The sequence below is a fragment of the Epinephelus lanceolatus genome, chromosome 15, assembly GCF_041903045.1.
Source record: "Epinephelus lanceolatus isolate andai-2023 chromosome 15, ASM4190304v1, whole genome shotgun sequence".
NCBI lineage: Eukaryota > Metazoa > Chordata > Actinopteri > Perciformes > Serranidae > Epinephelus > Epinephelus lanceolatus.
This window is the reverse complement of record NC_135748.1, coordinates 17,659,320-17,680,402: the sequence shown is the minus strand read 5'-3', so window position 1 is coordinate 17,680,402 and position 21,083 is coordinate 17,659,320. Positions and strand designations below refer to the sequence as shown.

General features: G+C 40.3%; 1 protein-coding gene across 1 annotated transcript in view; it reads right to left on the bottom strand.

Annotated features, from left to right (window-relative positions):
- The window catches only part of LOC117266673 (AT-rich interactive domain-containing protein 1B-like), a 232,511-nt gene extending 214,428 nt beyond the window's left edge, over positions 1-18,083 (bottom strand). Inside the window, exons 1-2 of the mRNA XM_078175004.1 lie at positions 17,975-18,083; positions 15,791-15,882 (exon numbers count right to left, since the gene is read on the bottom strand). Of these exons, the coding sequence (XP_078031130.1) occupies positions 15,791-15,882; positions 17,975-18,050 (168 nt within the window). The 5' untranslated portion in view covers positions 18,051-18,083. The remainder of the gene's footprint in view (positions 1-15,790; positions 15,883-17,974) is intronic.
- Positions 18,084-21,083: the final 3,000 nt, after the last annotated feature.

Here is a 21,083-nt window from a genome sequence, read left to right as displayed (position 1 = left end):
CTTGGCTTTTGTGTATCAAGACAATATTGCCATGCAAAATATCACAAGTAAAGAGTAGATTACTAGCTCAAAAGTATATTCAAGTTAAGAGTAGAAGTAAAGGAACACGAAAAGCAGTAGTTTGTAATGTGTTACTACCCACCCCTGTCAATGGAAGATACTTTTAATGTTAGAAAATGTTTACTGTAAATATATTTCTAAAACATGCTCAATTTCAAAATCCATTTGGATCTCTAAAAACATAGCACTTCCACCTTACTGTATTAAACTCCTATTACATCACATACAATGTCGACCTTTGGTGGACAGATGTCTCTGCTAGGTGTGTGTGTGCTTGTGAGTGTGTGCATGATGCTGAGGTAAGGGATGGAACTTTACCAGCAGTGCTTGTCTGCCCAGAGCGCAGCCAGCCAATTATCCCTCTTAATTATCTATTGACGAGATGGAATTGATGTTTTTGGAGCGCTGATTGGATAATCAGGAATGTTGGCCACAGTTATTCTCCTTGGCTGGTCTCACTCATCTGTCCAATCTGGTCTCCTTGTTTGACTAATCTGCTCAGTTACACAACATATTCCTGCTGAACAATAACTCATGATCACAGTGAAAGGCATAGGAGATGTTTCATTCTGCTACTGAGGTTAGCATGAAGAGTACATGGCACTGTGCATGGGTTTAGTTAAACGCATCACAGGGATTTTCTCACAATGGACCAATGTTTTCAAGAGCGCGAATGGCGACCTTTTCCATTCTGCTCTGTTCATTAACCTCCACCTTTATCTGCAGACAGGCCAATGCTTCTTATGGGGCTCCATTTCCAAAACAGGCCAAAGGAACAAAGGAACTTAGCTACATTAATTTTTGCCACCGCCCCCCTTCTCTTTTCACACCAGCAGCCCATTTTCTTTAAACTCTCTTAGAGAGCGAGCTGGCACAGGACCAGGCAGGCACCGGGAACAGGAGAGCGCAAGAGTGGAGTGACACTGATTGTGCCTCCTCTAATTAAACCCTACCTGACCCCGGTGTTGGGACATCATTAGTTCTCCCTCGTAATCATCACACAGCAGCAATTACATTCTGTTTGGCCCCATTTGCATTTCACAAGATTTCCCTGAACAATCAAAGACGGATTGGGAAAAGAGGAAGAAGCCAAATAAAGCATGGAAGTCCTAAAAAAGCAGCTAGATTCAGTTGCACAACAGTATGCTGCAATGGTCTGTTGCAGAGAAAGAATGCCTTTCTGCAAAATATCATGGGAGTATCAAGGTTAAAGGTTAAACATGTTGAGTCTCAGTGGCCAAGACTGTAGTCTGAGATCACTTTCCCATACAGCATTAATGCTATCCTGATGTTCTCTGCAGGGACAGGAGGGTACGCCCCTTCTGGACCAAAAAAACTTTGAGTAATTCCTACCAGCGCAGAAACCAAATCTCTGACCCTGTTAGTTCTGAGAGTCTTGCATTCTGCCAGACACCAAAAAATGGGTTTATCGCAGAGATACGTGCCTCAATTTGGTAACTGAGACAGACGGGGACAGATAGAAACTCAAACACTAAAAATAATCACACTCCAGAATACTCCACTGCAGCAGCCGTACGTCTCCCCCACTTGCAGAAAGTACACTACACGGAAACACACACACACCAGTGCAGAGATAGAGCCATCCATGTGAGTATGTACTTCAGGAAAAGTGCACAAGGGCAGATCCTCCATCTGTATTCCGGGTGACAGCAGCGTTGTGCTGGGGTAGCGTTTCTTTCACCGAGATGCCGTCTACACAGAAACAGTCATACGTCACGGACATAAAAGAGGGCCCTTTGAAAGCTCATACACACAGTTGGCATTCGAACAAGCCGAAGGAGACTTTTTCCTACCAGCTCCTCTCATGTGTCTGCTGTTACTAAATCTGACAACAGCAGCAGAGTAAGGTCGTTGTGTTAAGAAGAGAATTATGCTGGCAAATACCCCAGGGGCCTCCCACTTTCTAGGCAGTAGACGATCGGACGTGCATTCTCATTTCCATACTGCAGTAAATACAAATGTTGTCATTAGAGTTAAGTCAACTCCACAAATCCAAAATAATATATAGGAATATACAGAGTTTCTGCAGCAGACTTAACAACAGACACTGTGCACTAGACTCACAGCAGAATCTTATTTTGGCATAGATTAGTACATGTATCTAAATTCCTATTAATGCAAACTAGTTATGTACTGCTGTTATCAACATCTCAGATTATTGTCAGTTCATTGATACTCCCACCTTTTTATCCCTTCCTGCGTGATGCTCTCAACTGGCTTTTCTCTCCCAAACCAAACTCCACTCAAGTGTTTCTAATCTCTGCAAAGTCTGTTGAGAGACACTGCTGTGAGATGCACTCCTAACTATGACTGGAAACAAGATTATCTGGCTGAGATACTGTGAGGTGCATTCATTTGTTTAGAGATGGAGTCTGAGCTTTTGGATTTATGTCAGTGTTATTATATCATATCATAACATGGACACCATACAACACCAGTTGCATTGTAGCTCAATAGGAGAAAGAATTACCGACCTTCTATAGGATAGAGCTCAGGGCGTATTAATAAGGAGAGCTGGCAGTCAGCTCTACTGACAGAGTGCTTTTCAGTAACAGGTCATAATTACACATATGACTCTGACAATGTCATCGAAACCACTTAAGGTTTATGAAATACATTTCTCATGTACAGCGGGCATTTACTGATTCATGACCCATATGCATACATTCAAGGATATAATCTATGCATCGGCTATAGAGCACATATATATACAGTAGGTCTCTTTAAATCATGTCTATTCACTACAAATTAAACTCTGCCCTGTGAAAGCATAAAAAAGGAAACTAAGTCTGAATCTCAGCCGAGACTACGAGACTCTGCTCATTACACTACTGAAAGGAAGTCTCTGTCTCTTTAAGGGCTGCAATTAGTGCTTATTTTCACTAGTGATTAATCTGATGTATTGACAAATCTTTTAATCTATTAAATGTCAGATCTGTGATTCACTTTGCCACTAAAGTTCGTATAAGAGATTGTTGCTGATTATCAGCCCAAAACCCCTTCACATTGAATTTACAATAATATAAAAGAGAGGAGCACAAAAGTTCTCCCAACTCGACGGCAGATCCACCAAACGACCTTTTACCTTTACCTTTCTTTAATTAAATTGAATGTACTTAATTTCACTTGGACAATCCAATCAGTATCGATACTGCTTTCCAGAGTCCTAGGTACATATACAGTATATTAAAAGCAAACAAGACAATTAAATCAGAAACTTTGATAGACTAGAGACAGTTTTTCATAGATTTAAGAGCACACCATAAGAGGTAGGAGCTAGGAACGATCGCATTTCTTAAAACACCGTTCTGAGGGACTTTATTAGCTATTTCAGAGTAGGTACCATCCCAGCATAAGAGGAACCATAAGTGACAGAGGTGTAAAGTGATTGGTCGACCACAGCCAATGCAGGGCTGGCAACCATCATTTTGAAAAAAAACCCCACACAAAACACAAACACAGCTCATAAGAGAAAAAAAAGGATGCAAACACGGTCAAATGGACCAACACTGATGTCCAGGCTTTACTAAGCATAAATATGACGATGGAAATTATACACAATTTGGAGTCATTAAAAGCGAAAGTGACCGTCACAAAAAAAAGTGACTAACGTTTTGACGCCAACTGCGTCTTCATCAGAGGTTTTACTCTGATGAAGACGCAGAGACCGGGGTGCTCTCAAACCACAAAAAAAGTGATGGCACAACAGTCTCCTTCAGTATGCTTTCTTTTGATTTTCACATTGGCTAGTCATCCTGTTAATTTGTCTTCTGATTAAATCGGAACCGTTGAAACAAGTTGTAGAAAGCCTCTGCAAGTAATTGGTTGCTGGCAGACACTGCTGCAATAAAATTGTTAATCAGCAGTGCCGTGCACTGTAGAGCCGATGCGCTGCTGGTTCTGCCGGCCTGAATAGAATATAATGTCTATAGCCTTACTGTTGTGTGTACAGCCTTATAGACTGAGCTGAGTAGTGATGCGCCGGTCGACCCCTAACCCGCGTGACCCGCAAATAGACCTGCGGGTCGGGCAGCAGCGATCGTCTGTTAAATCGGTCTGTAAATGATATTTTGACATTATTGGCTATTACTGTCACGGCATCCGAAGGTACTGATGCGTTGAGCAGGTGACAGTCCGCGGTCGTTTTCAAAACACACTTGTGTCACATATTCCAAAAGAAACTTGTTGAAACTTTAAACAATAATTTATTGTACAAAACGGGGGAAACAAATGTTGACAAAAACGATTCCATAATTCATATTAAATTCAAAAGATAACGAAAAAAACAGCTACAAGTTAGAGGGAATAGTGATAAAGTGGTAAAACTTGGCATTGATCCACAGCCTCAGACGGATGCGCTCAAGCGTGCCGTGCGCACAAGCTCAGTTGGTCTATACTATATTTTCACTTTTTTAACAATGCAATTTTAAAGTTTTGATTTTTATTGATAACCTACACTTACCAACAACAAAAAGACTACATTTAGCACCAAAAAAATGTAAAAAATAAATAAATAAATATATAAAAATAAAAAAAAAGAAAAGAAAAAAAAGTATAGAAAAAAACAAATATCAAATACCAAATTTTCATAACGAATACCTACCCATAGAAACGAATATTCGAATATCCGAATATTTGGGTACAGCCCTAGCTTACAGTACATTACTTTAGTGCTCCTATTGGCGGTGTGAATACAAATACAAAGAGCCCTTAAGGGTAGTCCTCAGGGGAGCTTCCCAGTGGATAGTTCTTCTCAGTGAGTCCCCTGACTGGTTTGTTACAAAAACCCTAAGTGGTTTTCTGGATATCAAGATAGTCTTATCATCTATAGATGAAAAAAACGTAATAAATTGATTGATATTTAAAATAAAGTTCATTTTTTGTTGATCAGTTTAATCAACTAACCATTTTGGCACGAGCCCCTCTGTTTAGATTTTACATGTGAATACTGTAGAGCTAATAACTGATTGTCATGAGACAATGAAATCCACATTAGAAGAAGGATGCTCAAGGTTGCTGAGGTGAGTCTGGTTGCGCAGAAAATTATCTTATGCCTCTGTTTCTACAATCACCATCACATGGGCCCTGGTACTAGCTCACATATGTTAACTTTGGCTTTGACGCTGCCACAAGCCACAATCACAGATACACCATCACTTCTAACTTTAAAATAATCCCAAAGTAAATTAATCCCCTTAGCACACAGAAAAAGTCATATTAAATGCAAACTGAATATGTTAATCATTCAACAAAAGGGGAACACAGTAGGACAGCTGAACAGTAAATTATACAACTAAGCCCTCATCAAAAAGATCAATAGTCTAAAAACAGACTAATGTTTAAATTCTGTTTGATGAGCATTACTATGACTTCTGTCTTTATATTTTCTCTTCACTGGCCCACAATAAGCTATACAATGAAATGAGGCTCTCTTTGAAATTGCAATTACTTTCTGAGGAAATTAATCATAAAAAGGAACGACGTGATAAGAACTGCTAACAGGTTATTACAGCATACCGTGTTCATCGTGGCTAAAAACTTACCTCATACCATCAGGAGAGAACAAAGTGCATTCTGGAGCCAGATTTCACATTAAGGCAATTTAAAATATTCCAGACTGCCTAATTTAGGGGTCGGACTTCTGTGTAACTTAATTCGACAAGATTAATTATACAATTAAATCCAAACTTCTCTCAATTATGTGGAGAAATGCTGCCTGCCTGCTCAGGCCGACCCTTCACCTTTGCTGAGGCGAGGTACCTGATAAGCATAATTTCAACAGGAGCAGAAAAAATTGCTGCCTATTTTGTTGCCGTGCTCAACTCAGCACATTATGGTCCTTAATTGCTGGCAGACTTCGTAACTGTGCCCTTGACATGGAAAGGCAAAATGTTATGCCATTCACTCGCACATTACTGAACGTGCAGGAGCTCTTTCCTGATTGACAGGACAATCCACTGAAACAAAAGACTTAATTGTGTGTCAATTGATTCAGTAATTACAATTGGCAGGCTTGCCACTTCAGTTTCATTGATTTATCATCTGTGACGAGCGAGTACCTAATGACATAAAATGGTGTTAGCTTCGCCGTAGTGGTAGTCTATGTTATGTCCAAAATGTAGGGTTAGCCTGGTTTAGGAGGCTGACTTATTGTATTCCAGTACAGTTTGGTTAACAGGCAGATTAAGCTCAGGAATCTGACAGGTAATGTTCATGTCTCTATTGCTTGAGTGCTCTTTCATAGAATATTGTACCCTTTACAGCTACATTAAGGGGCCACTGACATCCAAAACGCAGGACCACTACTAACCCCCAATCGTGCTCCTTTCATATTTATGTCGGGGCTATGAGCTGAACCAGCAGGACTGAGTTACAAAGAGCAGGTGGGCTCATCCTCTTTGACAAACAGCCATTATCAACACAGTTATTGGAGTGAGAGAGGAAAACCACCAGGGATGGATGTAAAACCTCTTTCAAAGACCTTCAGAATCCCAGTTTCTACCCTCGCTCTCTCTCTCAATCCCTCCCTGTCATCATTTTATTCGCCCTCTCTCTGCTCCCTTCAGAGAAGAGAGGGGGAAAAAAGAGGGGGAATGGTCTACTTGACCTTAATCTGCCCAGTAGTGAGTTTCAGAGAGATGACATGCAACCTCGGAGGTAAAGGGCAATTGTTTCTTTTTCTCTCTTCTGAGAGCCAATTTACAGCCCCTGGGGACTTTTTCTAAAGCTGCGAACTATTTCAGGTTCTGCCACATTGTTTTTGATTCACTCAGCTGGAAGGGGCTAAAAGAGCAAGCACCTTTGCTTTCCCTATTCTGAATGTTCCCCCGGCCCATTAAATTCCATTCATAACTCCTGGAACAGAGGAGGGTGTACAGAGTGGTATTTGCATTTCATGGACTACTGTTTGTGTAACCTATAATGGATAACATATAATGTTTGCTGCTTGCTGCGATGGCTATTAGAACAAGTCAGCAATAACATTAATCTTGTGGAAGCCCAACAACTTGAATTGAGCATAAAACGTCAATAACAAAATAAATCCCATTGGTGATATTCTGTGTACATACCCTGAGGTAATGAATGAGAAGTGCCATCAGCAGCAATTGGCTTAAGGACTGGATATAGCCTATAGACTCTGCAAATCTGCATCAAAACCAAGAAATCAGGAACAGTCTGCATTGGCCATATTGATTTTATGAGCAAGGAACTAAATAGACTAAGAAAAAGTGCTTTTCGGTAAAATAATCTCTTTCCAGTCATATTACCTGCACCCCCATGAGCCGAGTTTAATGTCCAAAGGCACTCTTGCAAGGTTTTCCACCTCTGTTTTATGACAATCATTTGCTACTTCACGTTCAAGTGGCATGACTGATTAATCAAATGTCACCTTCAAACTGTTTGATACAGAAAAACACATCAAAAACGTGACCCATGATTGCTGGATTGTTAGGTGCTCCAATCAAAGCCACCTCATTAGCTCAAATGTGGATCAAACGAGGCCGACTTGAGGACATTTCTGCTTACAATGTCAGTGATTCCTCAAAGTAAAAGTGATCTACCGTATCAAGCTATGCCAGCTAGCCCACATCAGCAAAATGCACAATGGAAATTGCATCAATTTCTCTATCTATAAACAAAGCATTTGTTTAGACTAGAATATTTAAATCAGTACTGTCAACAGACAAAACTGCAGCTCAGATTTTCTAATAAGGTCAAAAGCTCTGACAGATTTGCCAAGTGCTCGTATAGAGTAGTCAAGAAGTGATGCATATTTAACAATGTATAAAGGCAGAGAAATTAACCATGAGACAAGTCTTGCCGAGCCAATGTGAGCCATGAATTAATAATTCGGAGTGAAGTTATTAAGTTATTTGTTAACAGTAAATATTCTGTATGTGTCCCTGAGAGCATGACTTTTTAATAATTTGGAATTTTTAAACTTTAATGTTTAGCTCCCGTCTGGAAATAATGGTGCTCAGCTGTAATTGATTCTTCCGCCGTGGAGTAATTATGATGGCTGTGTCGAAGTAAGGCCTGATCCACTCGGCCCTGAGTGATAGGGGAGAGAGCGAGGGGAGAACAGAGAGATTTAAAGACAAAGAGGAAACACATTGCGGAGATGCAGGTTTGGATATATCTCTTGACGGATAGCCTTACTGACCTGGAGGCAGAATACAACACAATGGTGGGAATAGCCTCTAACCCTGAGCTATCCATCTTCTAAAACTCATTTTTTAAGGCCTATTATGTCAGACTTTTAACATCCATTGGTGCTGTTTATTTAAATCTTTTGGGACTGATAAACACCCCCAACTTTTCCTTCCACTCCTGTTGCTCTTATTTCTCTCTTTGCCACAGGGCTGTAGTGCTTGAGTCCAGTCTTGGTATCATGACCACCTTTCCTGAAGTCTTGTACTTGTCTTGGTCTCGTATGTTGTTGGACTTGGAACTGTCTTGGTCTCTGGGTCGGCTATTGAGAATTAGGGTTGAAACAATTTATCAACAGAGATTGATGACCAAATTAGTTGGTACAAATTCAATTGTCGATTAGTTGGTGACATTATCAGCTACAATGTGAGTCACAGCCCAGTGATGGTAGTGACACCACTAACTGCAAAGGCAAGACTTTCACGACCAAAACCCCCAAAGTGCGGGAGCATTTCACTGGTAATTCGCTCAAAAAAGGTTGCGAGCTGTAACATTTGCAAAGCTGACCTAGCCTGGCTTGGAAATAAATCAGTTGTGCTGCAACATCTGAAGAGTAGGCACTCTGGCTCTTTGGATGAGAGCCAAAGTGCTCTCAAGTTAGTTAGCTTGCTAGCTAGCTTAATGTTAAAAGCCATGATATGTAGCAATTAAACATTTGCTGCAACCCACATTGGTGTCCAACGGGATATCTGGAACTGTAATGTCTTGTTTCACCAAAACTTGACTAAACCCTGCAATACCAGATAGCGCCATTCAACCAGTTGACTCTTTTTCTGTGCAACGATCTGACAGAACAGAGGACTCTGGCAACAAAAAAGCAGGGGGTGTTTGCTTTATGGTGACTAACGACCGGTATGACAGTAGTAATACTGAAATGCTGTCCCATTCCTACTCGCCCTGTGCCACAGGGGTAATGGACACACTGGATCACTGGGATAGACCGTTCAGAGGCGGCCTCAGAAAGGAGCTGCTGCCCACATTTGGGAAGCACATCCATGCATGCAGCCATCTTGCTGAGGTCAAACTATGTAGACAAACTACAACACATGTTGGCAGTGATGTGAGAGCTCAGGATTTTGCATTTGATAGTATCAGTAGGAGAGTTAATTAAAATGTATTTTTGAATTAAGTATTCATTATTTTCATTTATGTTTTTTAGGACAAGCATAAAAAACCTCATGCTTAATTTAAAAGCTAATGGCTAAATAAAAGTCACTGAGTGATTGCGGGATTCATAATCTGAGGGGTCGATTTATTATGTGAATGATGCCTGATGCTACCTGTCACATTCAGGTTGGTTGGTCCATTAATTGGTCGATATGCTCTTGTTCGACCAAAGTCCCATTGGTTAGACAATTGCTGGCCTTACTTTAATAAGGATACGTGTCCATCAAGAAATTTCTTTTCCCAGCTGGAAACAGCAGTTGTTGCTGTTCAGCACTTATAGATGTCCTATGTTACAGTTGATCTCTGTGGTATGTGTCCCATCCCTTCTCCACTGTGATTGGACGGCTGGTGGCAGTGACAAGCGCAGCGTTTAACCCAATTAAATATTTTCATCTCTCACTGTTAATCAGTAAAACAGCTGATTAATCACAGAAGACATTCAGTGTCCCAATTCATCATTATGGATTTATTTTACTAAGTCTGCAAAAAGACACAGCAGTTCAAGTCTGGATTATAAATCTAATGAAAAGAAAATGATCACATCGGAGCCCGTGTTGGAGCAGCAGGATGTCGAATGTTAGCTTCTAGTCTAAAATTATTAAGTCTTTCTGTTGCATACAGCATTACTGAGATACTTAATGATAGTAACAGTGTTGTATATGACATTGTCAACCCCAGTGCCCAGTGTGTCAGAGTTTCCTCATCAGTCTCATTCAGCACTTGATGGTGAACCAGACACGTGCACACAGCTCAGCTGGATCCTCCCAGCTATACAGTGTGCACTGCACAGTTTATTTTCAGATATTACTGCGGACATCACTTTTATTTTTCACTTAAGGCATTCACAGAGCTAACTTGCCCACGGGCAAGTGTTGTATCGTATTCTGTGATGGAAAAAAAACACATTGGTGGACACATAACGCTACCAAGTAGAGTGCACTCAGGGCCGAATTCACAAAGAATGAACTGCAGCCGCTGATAGCACCTTGAATTGCACTTCATTTGCACCCGCAGTTTGCTCCGTCTTAACGTCCTATTCACAAAGGATATTGCGCTAATGATATACCAGCGCAAACACGCCCACAAAGTTTGGCAGCTGAGTGCAGTTTGCCCCTGATTTGCCCCTGGTTGCAATAAGCCACACATGGCAAAGTATAAATGCTGGCTTTGCGCCAAGAACACCGTGGCAGAACAATGGCAGACTTTGTTTGGCAAAGTACTGAATACTGTATACCCTCATGTAGTGCTGGTGAGTCAGTCTAACAGTGTCGGATGGGTTGAGGCTGTGGATTTGACCAAGTTTGACCACTTTATCACTATTCCCTCTCACTTGTAGCTGTTTTTTCGTTATCTTTTGAATTTAATATGAATTATGGAACCGTTTTTGTTCACGTTTGTTTCCCCCGTTTCGTAAAATAAATTATTGAAAGTTGCTTTTGAAGTGCGTAACAGAAGTGCGTTTTGAGAACAACCGCAGACTGTCACCTGTTCAACGCATCAATATCTTTGGATGCCATTAAAGTAATAATGATTATAATAATAATGTCAAAATATTATTTACAGACTGATTTAACAGACGATCACTGCTGCCACGATCACTGGAAAGTCTGGGCGAGAGGCTTCCACAGAGGAGCGCCCAGTTTGCACCAGCTTTCTAAAGACGTTATTTACTTCACTCAAACTGCGTATGGCTATTAGCGCTGGTGTTAGTGAATTAGACGTTGTTTATCAATGAGGCTCATTTGCATAGAAATGGGCAATTTTTCCGCCAAATATATGCATATTACCTCATTTAAATATGTGCAAATAACACCGGAGCACCGAGACACAATCTGCTTGGCAGCGCAGTTAGTGGAGCATTTCACCCTCTGCGCGTGCTTTGTGAATTAGACGGTATCTGTTTGCTCCATTTTTACCGGTTTAGCAGCCACAAAAGCCACACAATCCTTTTGTGAATTCGGCCCTCAGTGCACTGTGGCCGATTTTATTAACCTACAGATAATGTGCAGAATTGTATCGATTGGTTTAAGAGTGGGTAAAATTTCAATTGAAAAAGGTTTTCTTTCGTTGATTATAGCCCTAATTCTACCAAAGTGATGCCTGAAAAAAATAAAATAATTACACTCACTCCACCTTTTTCTCTTTTAGCATTGCACCAATTTAGCAAGCAACACTGACTGCTGCCAATATGCTAACATCACTTACAGCAAGACACGAGCTAGCTACCTCACCCAACATTAGATGGCAAATGTCTGCAAATTCATACCGTAACAGCCTTATCAAATCTGGGACTCGATTTGCTCTTGACTTGGTTAAGACTGCCGTTGGAGGGGCGTTGGTGACTTAGTGGATAGAGCAGACGCCCTATGTACAAGGCTGTTGCTGCAGGGGCCCGGGTTCGACCCCAGCCTGTGGCCATTTCCTGCATGTCAATCCCCCTCTCTCTACCCCTTCACACTTGTCTGTCCTGTCAATTAAAGGCTAAAATGCCCCCTCCAAAATATCTTTAAATTTATTTAAGACTGCCTTTGGACCTGGATTTGACTTTGAATGGACTGGATCTTGTCTTGATCTTAGATTTAGACTCGATTACATTGGTCTCGCCTCCAGCCCTGCTTTGCCACTCCTGCCCCTGAAAGTGTCTTATTGCTCGCAGGTCACTATGCCAACAGCAGCAGACAGAGTCGATCTCAGCAGGGTAGTATTTAATCCATCAGGGCTCAGTGTTAATTGCTCACACATCCACAGGGCTCTGAATTGAAGCTGGGCTGACGTTCCCTGGCACTACTCTTTAAAGGAAATGATCCCACAACCATGTGCACAGTGTTTGTCTGGGGCCCATTATGTTGGCACAAATGAATATGTAAAAAGTCAAACATCCTGAAGACCAGCCACAGCCAGGAATGCACATGAATGCATCCCGTAGAGCACAGGGCAGAACAGAGCAGGGTAAAACAAACACACATGGCAAAATCCCCCCCAGGTAAAGGTGCATGGTCATCTGCAACTGATGGGGTTTCCCACAGGTCAGCATCACACACCGCTTCATGGGGACCGCCAGGAGAGAGAATGTCTCATGGGTTAAGTCTCTATAGTCAATACACACACACACACACACACACACAGGGTCCTGTCTAGAGTGGCATAGCAGGCCCTGGTCACAGCTGCTCTCCCCCGCCTCGGGAGGAATTGCTTCCATTTGGCCTGTCACTTTGGCCAGGGCCACTGTGGCTTTTCTCATTTGTCAGAGAGCGGGGGCGATCCTCTGGCTCTCATGGCTAATCTGCAGCCGCAGGCTAGAGGAGGGAGACGGAGACACACACACACACACACACACACACACACACACACACACACACACACTCTTTTCTCTCATCTGACTGATATAGGCTTTGGTTCACAAGGGTCTTTTTACTCTTTCCATTCAGCGGGGGGAAAACAAGAGCAGCACGGAAGAGACGGACAGAGAAAGATGTCAACAGTACCAAGGTCAAGGATACAACCTCTCCTGGAACTCCATTTGTGATGTACACATTTTATTTACACAGGCTGGATAGTGATGAGTTTATATTCTCACAACTACTGCAATTTTTTTCTGCTATTGACTTGAAGTACTACAAACAACACACAAAGGTAATTGAACATGGTTTTAGTAATTATCCTCTGACGGAGGCACAAAACATTGCTTTAAGTCTCACACCAAGGAGTCTGAGTTCCTCATTCTCCTACATGCATGAGCGCTCGGTTAGCACTTGATTAAGGGGAAGAAATCATTCAGTAAGTCTCCGAGAGGGATATCAAGGTCCAAATGAACATGAAATTGCCTGTATTCATAAACAGACGTACAGAATTCCTTGAGATCAACTTTGTCTTGGTTGATTTTATTACAGTATATTGTGGAATAATTACACCAACAGTCAAGCAATACTGGCTGGTAACATTTTACAGCACTGAGGCAACGGAGCAGTCCAATTAAAGAGCTGTCACACAAGGCTTTGAGGGAAACGTGGCCAACGTGCTGTGCCAAACCCGATCCTATCATTAGAGGCTGCCATCGCTTTGAGGTATAAATGCTTTCAAGTCTTTCTTCCACTGCAGTCAACAGGTGATGGCTCTACTTGATTATTACTCTGCCTTAAATCTAATAGTATCAATATGCAGCTACCTGTGAGATCTATATTGGAATGAAAATTTATTCCAATGATCAAAGGGGGTTCAAAATTGGTTTGTGTCTCAAGATAAAAACAAGTAAGTCAAGGCTCTCCTGATGATTTTAATATCGAGAGACAAACTGACTCTGCAGGTACTGAATGGGTCACAGTGTCAGTACAACATATGAGCAACAAAAAAAAGCTTCTCTGAAAATAAGTTATTAGAAGAGGTTTAAGACCAAACAACATCATTTGGCTGGATCATGTCTGACCTTTATCTTCTCATAACATTTTAAAATAGAACTAGGTTTTTAGCATTTGTATGAGGATTCTGATCATGTTGACAATAATTGCTTGAAGCATCATTTAATTATTATTTAATTGTTTGCTGTAAGTCCATAATACTCAAAATATATCATCTTAAGAGAAACGAAGAAAATACAGATCTCATTGAATAACACAGAATCATTTGTGGATAGGGATGGGCGATATGGAGTATTTCAAATATCACAATATTTTCTGATCAAATACCTTGATACTGATATTGCAATGGTACTGTAGGGTTCACAAAATATTTACATGACATTTTTTGATAAATAATAATCTGTAATGCACATATGATGTATAAGTGGGTAAAGGCAAATAACAGAACAGCTACAACAGTGTGGTAAGTTCCGAAAATGACATCACTTTACTGCTGCTTTTAAAACAAGGAAAAGACAAAACTTTCGATAGGCTATTACGATATGCAAAATGTAAGATGATATCTAGTCATATCATATCAGTATTAGGGATGTCCATTGTTACCCGTTAATCAGTTAACCGCAGAGAATATTTTTGACTGGTTAAACCTACAGGTTATTTTGCTACTCTTCAGTTTAATGTTACTACACTGCACACCACCTGGGTGATAGGAGCAAGCTAGTCATAAACACTTAACTAAACTGAAGGGGTTCCGCTTACACACTGGGGCGACCTGGGATGAGATTGGAGGGTGGGTACAATGTTCCCCTAGCAACGTGTTCTGCCACTGGGATCACCCAATGAGTGTCACCGCCAGCTAGCTAACGTTAACTCCTTCCTAGTGCGGAGTGCAGAGCAGCAAAGAAACCAGTGGAGACTGCAGGATGAGCAGGTGGTTTGTCTCCACATGTTAACGTGGCTGGCTGGCTGGCTGGCTGGCTGTCAGCAAAGCCATCAGAAAATAAAAGGTAAGACATTCATGACACAAAACATTAAAATTTTGCCACCTCTACGTGGATAGTGCTTTGTATTTCACAACTTTTTTTCTCTTAAACATTAAGCAATAGTTATTGGTTCATATGTTTTTGCCATTTGAAATCAAAATGAAATGACATCCCTTATCGATATTGCCAAACCCTAATTCAACATACTCAATTAATGTCAGACTGCAAGCAGCATGCATCTAAGAGGAACCTATAAAAATCGCGGAAACTGTGCCAAAAAAAGTGCATATACAGAGAGGGGGAATGCCAGGGAGTTGGCTTTCACTTTCACTTTTGCTGGCCATACTGTTGACAAATGGTAGCCAAAATTTTTTGCATATTCATTTTCAGTAACTGCTTATCCTGTTAGGGGTCGCGGAGGGGCTGGAGACTATCCCAGCTGGCACGGGCGACAGGCAGGGTACACCCTGGACAGGTCGCCAGACTATCACAAGGCTGACACATAGAGACAGACAACCATTCACACTCACATTCACACCTATAGGCAAATTAGAGTCACCAGTTAACCTAACCTGCATGTGTTTGGACTGTGGGAGGAAGCCAGAGAACCTGGAGAAAACCCACGCTGACACTGGGAGAACATGCAAAGTCCGCACAGGCTCAGGTACATACGCACATAAATGACCAGTACATATGTACATATGTATGTGTTATTAAAGAAATAATGGTAATTACTTGTTTGTTTTTTAACTGACCAACTGAAATTGATTATTTAACAGAATTGCAGCGACACAGTAACTGTTCTGTTCTCACCCTGCCATTTTAACAAGCACAATATCTCAATTTAAACACTCATATATCTTTTAAATTAAATATATATCTTGCAAAAAATTAAATATTGTGTTGATTTCCAGACAAAGCAATACCTTTTGCCAGTGATGAATCCAAAGGCTAACTTTAAATGTATTTTAAAAACATCACAGATTTGGGTACCTGTAATTTTGTGGATCTGTGGCTCCTTCCACCATCTCTTTGGTGACCTTTAACAAGTACAGTCTGCAGAGGCTGTTGGCCAAGAAGCGTCTCTAAAAGGGACAGGTGTTAAAAGCTCAGAGTTAAAAGGTAAGGAAACAGCTTCTCACTCTTTTTAATAAAACTGCATTTTCTACACGGATGCTGCTTCTGCCTCTGAGCAGTGCCTCTAAAAAAAAACCCACATCATGTAACCTACTAACTATCCAGTGCAGTCTGCCACACACACATTGATCAAAGTCTCATCTTTAACTTATAAATCATTGCAAAACATATTAGAGAAAACATCATATGAGTGATGGTCATAACTTTTTAAGTGTTCCTGACAACCTTAATGTATTCCCAAGTTTAATTATTTCTTAATATTGACATTTCTAATTAAGCAGCATAATTGGAAAGCCTGTGTGCAGTGGCAATCATTTCAGCGGCCACTGAAAAATTAATATAAAAATTATTAATGAATACTACCGCTTTTAATTGCTGTGTACCCATATTTATAATTGCTGCAGCATCCTCCTTGAAATGACATGATGACAAATACAAGTGTCATGTCAGCGCTTTCCTTCTTCATCTCACACCTCAATCAAAGCTAATCCATTTCACCTCAGCTATGAACACTGAAACAAATTAAAGTCCCATTTCATTTTCCACCTTCATTAATGCATCTTGTTTCCAAGGTTACAATCATTTAGTAACTGTGGAGCAAACAAATTCAAGGAAGCGTGCGCTTTGATATTTTGAGAAGACGACGTGGATGGAGCTTACTGGGAAAACAAATCAGCCCAGAGTTTTAATCCTCCGGCTCCAAAGTGTTCTGCACATGTTTATCACAAAACAAAGCCTTTTTCATCTGAACAAACATTTTAATATTAGACTTTAGAAGCTTATGCCCACAGAATAATGTTCATAATTTAAACTTTGCCTTGCCAATGTTATACAAGGAAGTACATCCTGTATTTAAAAGTCCCTATCCAAATGTCGACAGGAGAAAGCATGAGCAGTAACTGCACAATGTCATTATGTTTGTAGTGTTTCCTCCTGTGGTGTGATGTGACAATGCCAGACACAATGACCCAATTTGCCTGAGTGGCTATAGGGGGGTGCCAATGGTAGGTTGCATCATAAATACTGTACAAAGACCCTCTTAGAGGCAATAATACAGTTTCTTGTATGTAATGAAACGCAGCCATACAAATGTCACATTTTGAGAGTGTTTGCACACTACATTTTCTTCTTTGCTCACATATGAAAGGGAAAAACAGAGCCTAAAGAAATGCAAGGCTGGAGGTGGTGGGGGCAATGATGAGTTCTCAGACTAGCCTCTTTCGCATGCAAATCATATCTGAATTTCTCATTAGCATAAATGCATGAGCAACTTTAAATGCTTTTAATTTTCAATCTCGCCAAGCAGAGGAGTAATTTGTCACTGTCAGGATGGGAGACTAAAAGGGGGGGACCAGAGGGAGCCAAGGACTCCACGCTAAACTGGAATCACAGAAAATTTCTGATTTACTAATTGACTGATGTGCAGTTCAGTCGAGTTGCCTTGAAGGTGTAAATAATTCTGCGTATATTCAAATGGCAAAAATGAGAGAGTGCGGGGTGGATACGGAAAAGCACATTACATGATGCTTTTCCCCAGGCCATTCTTTTTTTCTGGTGATTCTAATTTCCAGCCTTTAACGTTTTCAGTCTGTCTCTTTAAAGGGGTGCAAGTTTGCTGTTTTAGAGCATAATCACAGATAATCAACTGGAAATTAAAACAAAATGTCACATTTTTTTTTACATCTCTTTGCCATTACACAAAAAGGCTGCTCAAAGCTATTCAGCAGCGGAGCACAAAAACATTCCCAACAGCTTATCACATAAGCGGTTTTAAGTCATTTCAAATTTTATCTTCATTCTTTCAAGATGTAAGATCAATTGACACTGCACTCTGAAGTCTAAACCACTAATGCCTCATTTTTTGAACAAAGCAGTTCAGATTCAGACAGACCTTGTTAGCTAAATTTAGCTGTAGGTGAAAACAGGGGGAAAAGATTTAACAAGCTCCCCATTTAAATGACTAAAACCAATTATGCAAACATAATTAGTATTCCGTAAGAGAACCAAAGACCACTGCAGCACGGGGCTATAGCTGCTTACCTCCAAAGAAGGCCCCATCAGACAAGATCTTGGTGGTTGTCTTTACAACAACTGTGCCACGGCTGATGAAATGCATGCCCTTGCTTCACTGCCCATACAGGATAATCACATCGCCCCATTTATCACCTCCAGAGGGTTCTCAGGGAATGAGTCACGTTTCATGTTTGAGACCAGTTCATCATAGTTCCAACTTCACACCTCCTGTGGGCATTTGAAAGCAAGACAAACGGGAGACAGAGCAAAAAGAGATAGGAAACACTTAAGTGGTAAGTCATAATGGGCAATTAAAGAGTCTCTGGTCTAAATTAGGAGTTCCAAGGTGAAACTTTTATGCAGCAGGTAAGGTTATTGGTCAGGGATGACAACGAATTCAACCAAAAGACTGAGTGAATTGCAAGTGTGCTCCCAACACATCCAACATTTCTGAGGACACCCTCTTTACCTTTTACACAGTGTGTTACAGGCACAGGTGTTTGGTTTGGCCTAACTGCAGAGAGTGCATTCAGCTCTTCACCTAACCAGGTGGCTGTGAAAACTGGTAAACAAACAACAAACAAACACAATTACTCACCTTAGTTCAACTGTAGCTAACTTAGGTTGGCATTAGCAGCATTTTGAAAGCTGCAACATCAAATAAGTAGCATTTTGTTTACTTGTCATGACAAAAAAAACAATACATCTTAGCTGCTGCCTATTATCTTCCAGGCACATTAAGTTTTTATACAATTCACACATTTATGCATGTTGAACACCAAGCTAACTGTAGCCTTTCACCAGGCTTTGACCAGACAGCCCTGCAGTTAGCATGTTAGCATGTTTAACTAGCTTAACCATTTGCTATGTGCGACAAAATAATGTCAACTCAAAGTTTACTTGCGTTCCGAAACTTGAACCGCATCTCAAAGTCTTCATTAACTAGAAAATAAAGTTGGCTCAGGTGTCAGGTAAGTTATACCGTTACAATAGCTTCTGTGCTAACTAGGTAGCTAGCTAATTAATGTTTAACCAAGCTAATGCTAATTACATCAGCCATTGGGTTCCCCAATTAGGCAGGACAGGTGTGAAATTCGCTAATGTAAACGGTCGCAAAAATGGCGTACCTTGCATTAGGGTATATCCTCTGGTGTTTTCCTTCTCAGTTTATAAGAAACAGTAAGATACATACGCTACGAAGCTTGGAAACTGGTAAATAGTTTGATAGTTAGTTAGCTAGCTAGCTAGCGTTAGTTAGCATCAGTTAGCTCCCTCAGGCAGACAGGATGAACGTCGACCATCCCAGCTTTGTGCTATCTTCCTTCTTCTTAAATCTGGACCTGCTCCATTTAAAGTTATACAGATTTTTATAACAGGTGAATATTTGTATTTCATTACTTAATTTTAATATAAGCTTTAATTTTGTTATGAGAAAAACACATGTTGCTTGTACTCTTCATGTACATATTCCACAGCCTACAATATCTCCATTAATACTTTTAATGAAATAGCTTAATAATTCAAAATGGTTCAGCAAACAAATTAAAGGTAGATTACATTTTTAATATGTCACAACAGTAAACATTTGATTTTCCACTTTGAAATAAAATTGTCTGCTGTAAATTAGAAATTGAATCAATGATAATTTGATATAATAGCTGACAACAGAACAATAATTGCAGCTTCATTGTTTGGTAATCTGTTTTAGGAGAACAAAACCCTCCATCTTATGAGGTCTTTTTTAAACAAGTGTATTTGTTGGAATTTTTTTAAAATATATGTCCAATACAACAAAACCAACAACAACAAAAAACAAGGTACAATATAAAATATTCACAGTAGAGCATCATCTAAATATCAGCTGCTACAACAGGGTAATACATTGAGTACTTTTCCAAGGTTTAAGATAAATAATAAGAAATGCCACCTATACAAGTATTGACAAGAGAGAAAAAATGCACATAATTATGTTGCAATTGAGAAATTAAGGCAAGCAGACTTCTGTAGCCTTCTCCCCCTCTAGAAATGTCATAAAACGTCCCCATATCTTATCAAAGGTAGAATATATACGGTTAATCTGTGACAGTCTGCTAAGCCGGGCTTGTAAACCTGATCTGGTAGGAGATTTCCAGAATTTGGCTACGGTGTGTTTTGCTTACAATAAGCAATAGAGTGTCATTTTCCTATTTGCCTTATTTAGTTTACAATTTACAGGAAACATTTCAAGAATACACAGTTTGGGGCCTACAGACAGCTTAACACCTGTGATATGTGAGAGGATATCCAAAACCTCTATCCAGAAAGGCTGGGCAGTCCCATAGGCAATGGAATAGTGTGCCCTTTATTCCACATGTATTACATATGTCAGGTATATTGGGATTGAATTTATTTGACACAGTTGGAGTTACATATATTCTCATATATCCACTTATATTGGAGTAATTTAAAATGGGTATTTATGGATTGTGTTTGAGCTTTCAAGCAGATCGTCTGCCAGTCCTCGACTGAGATTTCACTGTTTAAGTCCTCACACCATGCAAGTCTTTTCCTCTCTGACGAGATCTGGGAGCCGTCCATAATTGTTTTATAAAAGCGTGAAATCAGGCCGTTCTTTGAGTGGTGTTTTACAGCTATTTCTTCCACGGAGGTGACATTAGGTAAGGATAAGAATTTTTGTATCCTATATATGTAGCTCCTAATTATGAGGTCATTTTAATTGTTTTGGCCCACAATTTCAGTGACACGACAGAGCCATGCATTATCATTTTATCCATAGGCAGCACAACCAAACTGGCCACAACTCAACCTGCATGTGCATGTACATACCTGCTTGTTGTATGGCAGCATATATTCCACTATGAACTCAAGTATACTCCAGCTTGAACATGGATGGAAAAGGGTGCAGCTGTGACATGCCCACTCTTTACATCATGCTCATACTGCCCTCCAGTGTTGAAAGGGTGAATATAGTGAGACATGCAGGAGGAGGACACAATAGTAACAACACTTCTGTCTACACCAATTCAATGTAACACCTCGGGAATAAACAGCTCTTTTGTGAAGAGTTTATGGTAATTTTTAGGCTTTAGTCTGTGGTAATGTTGCATAAAATTAGTGACTGAAATAATTATTAAAT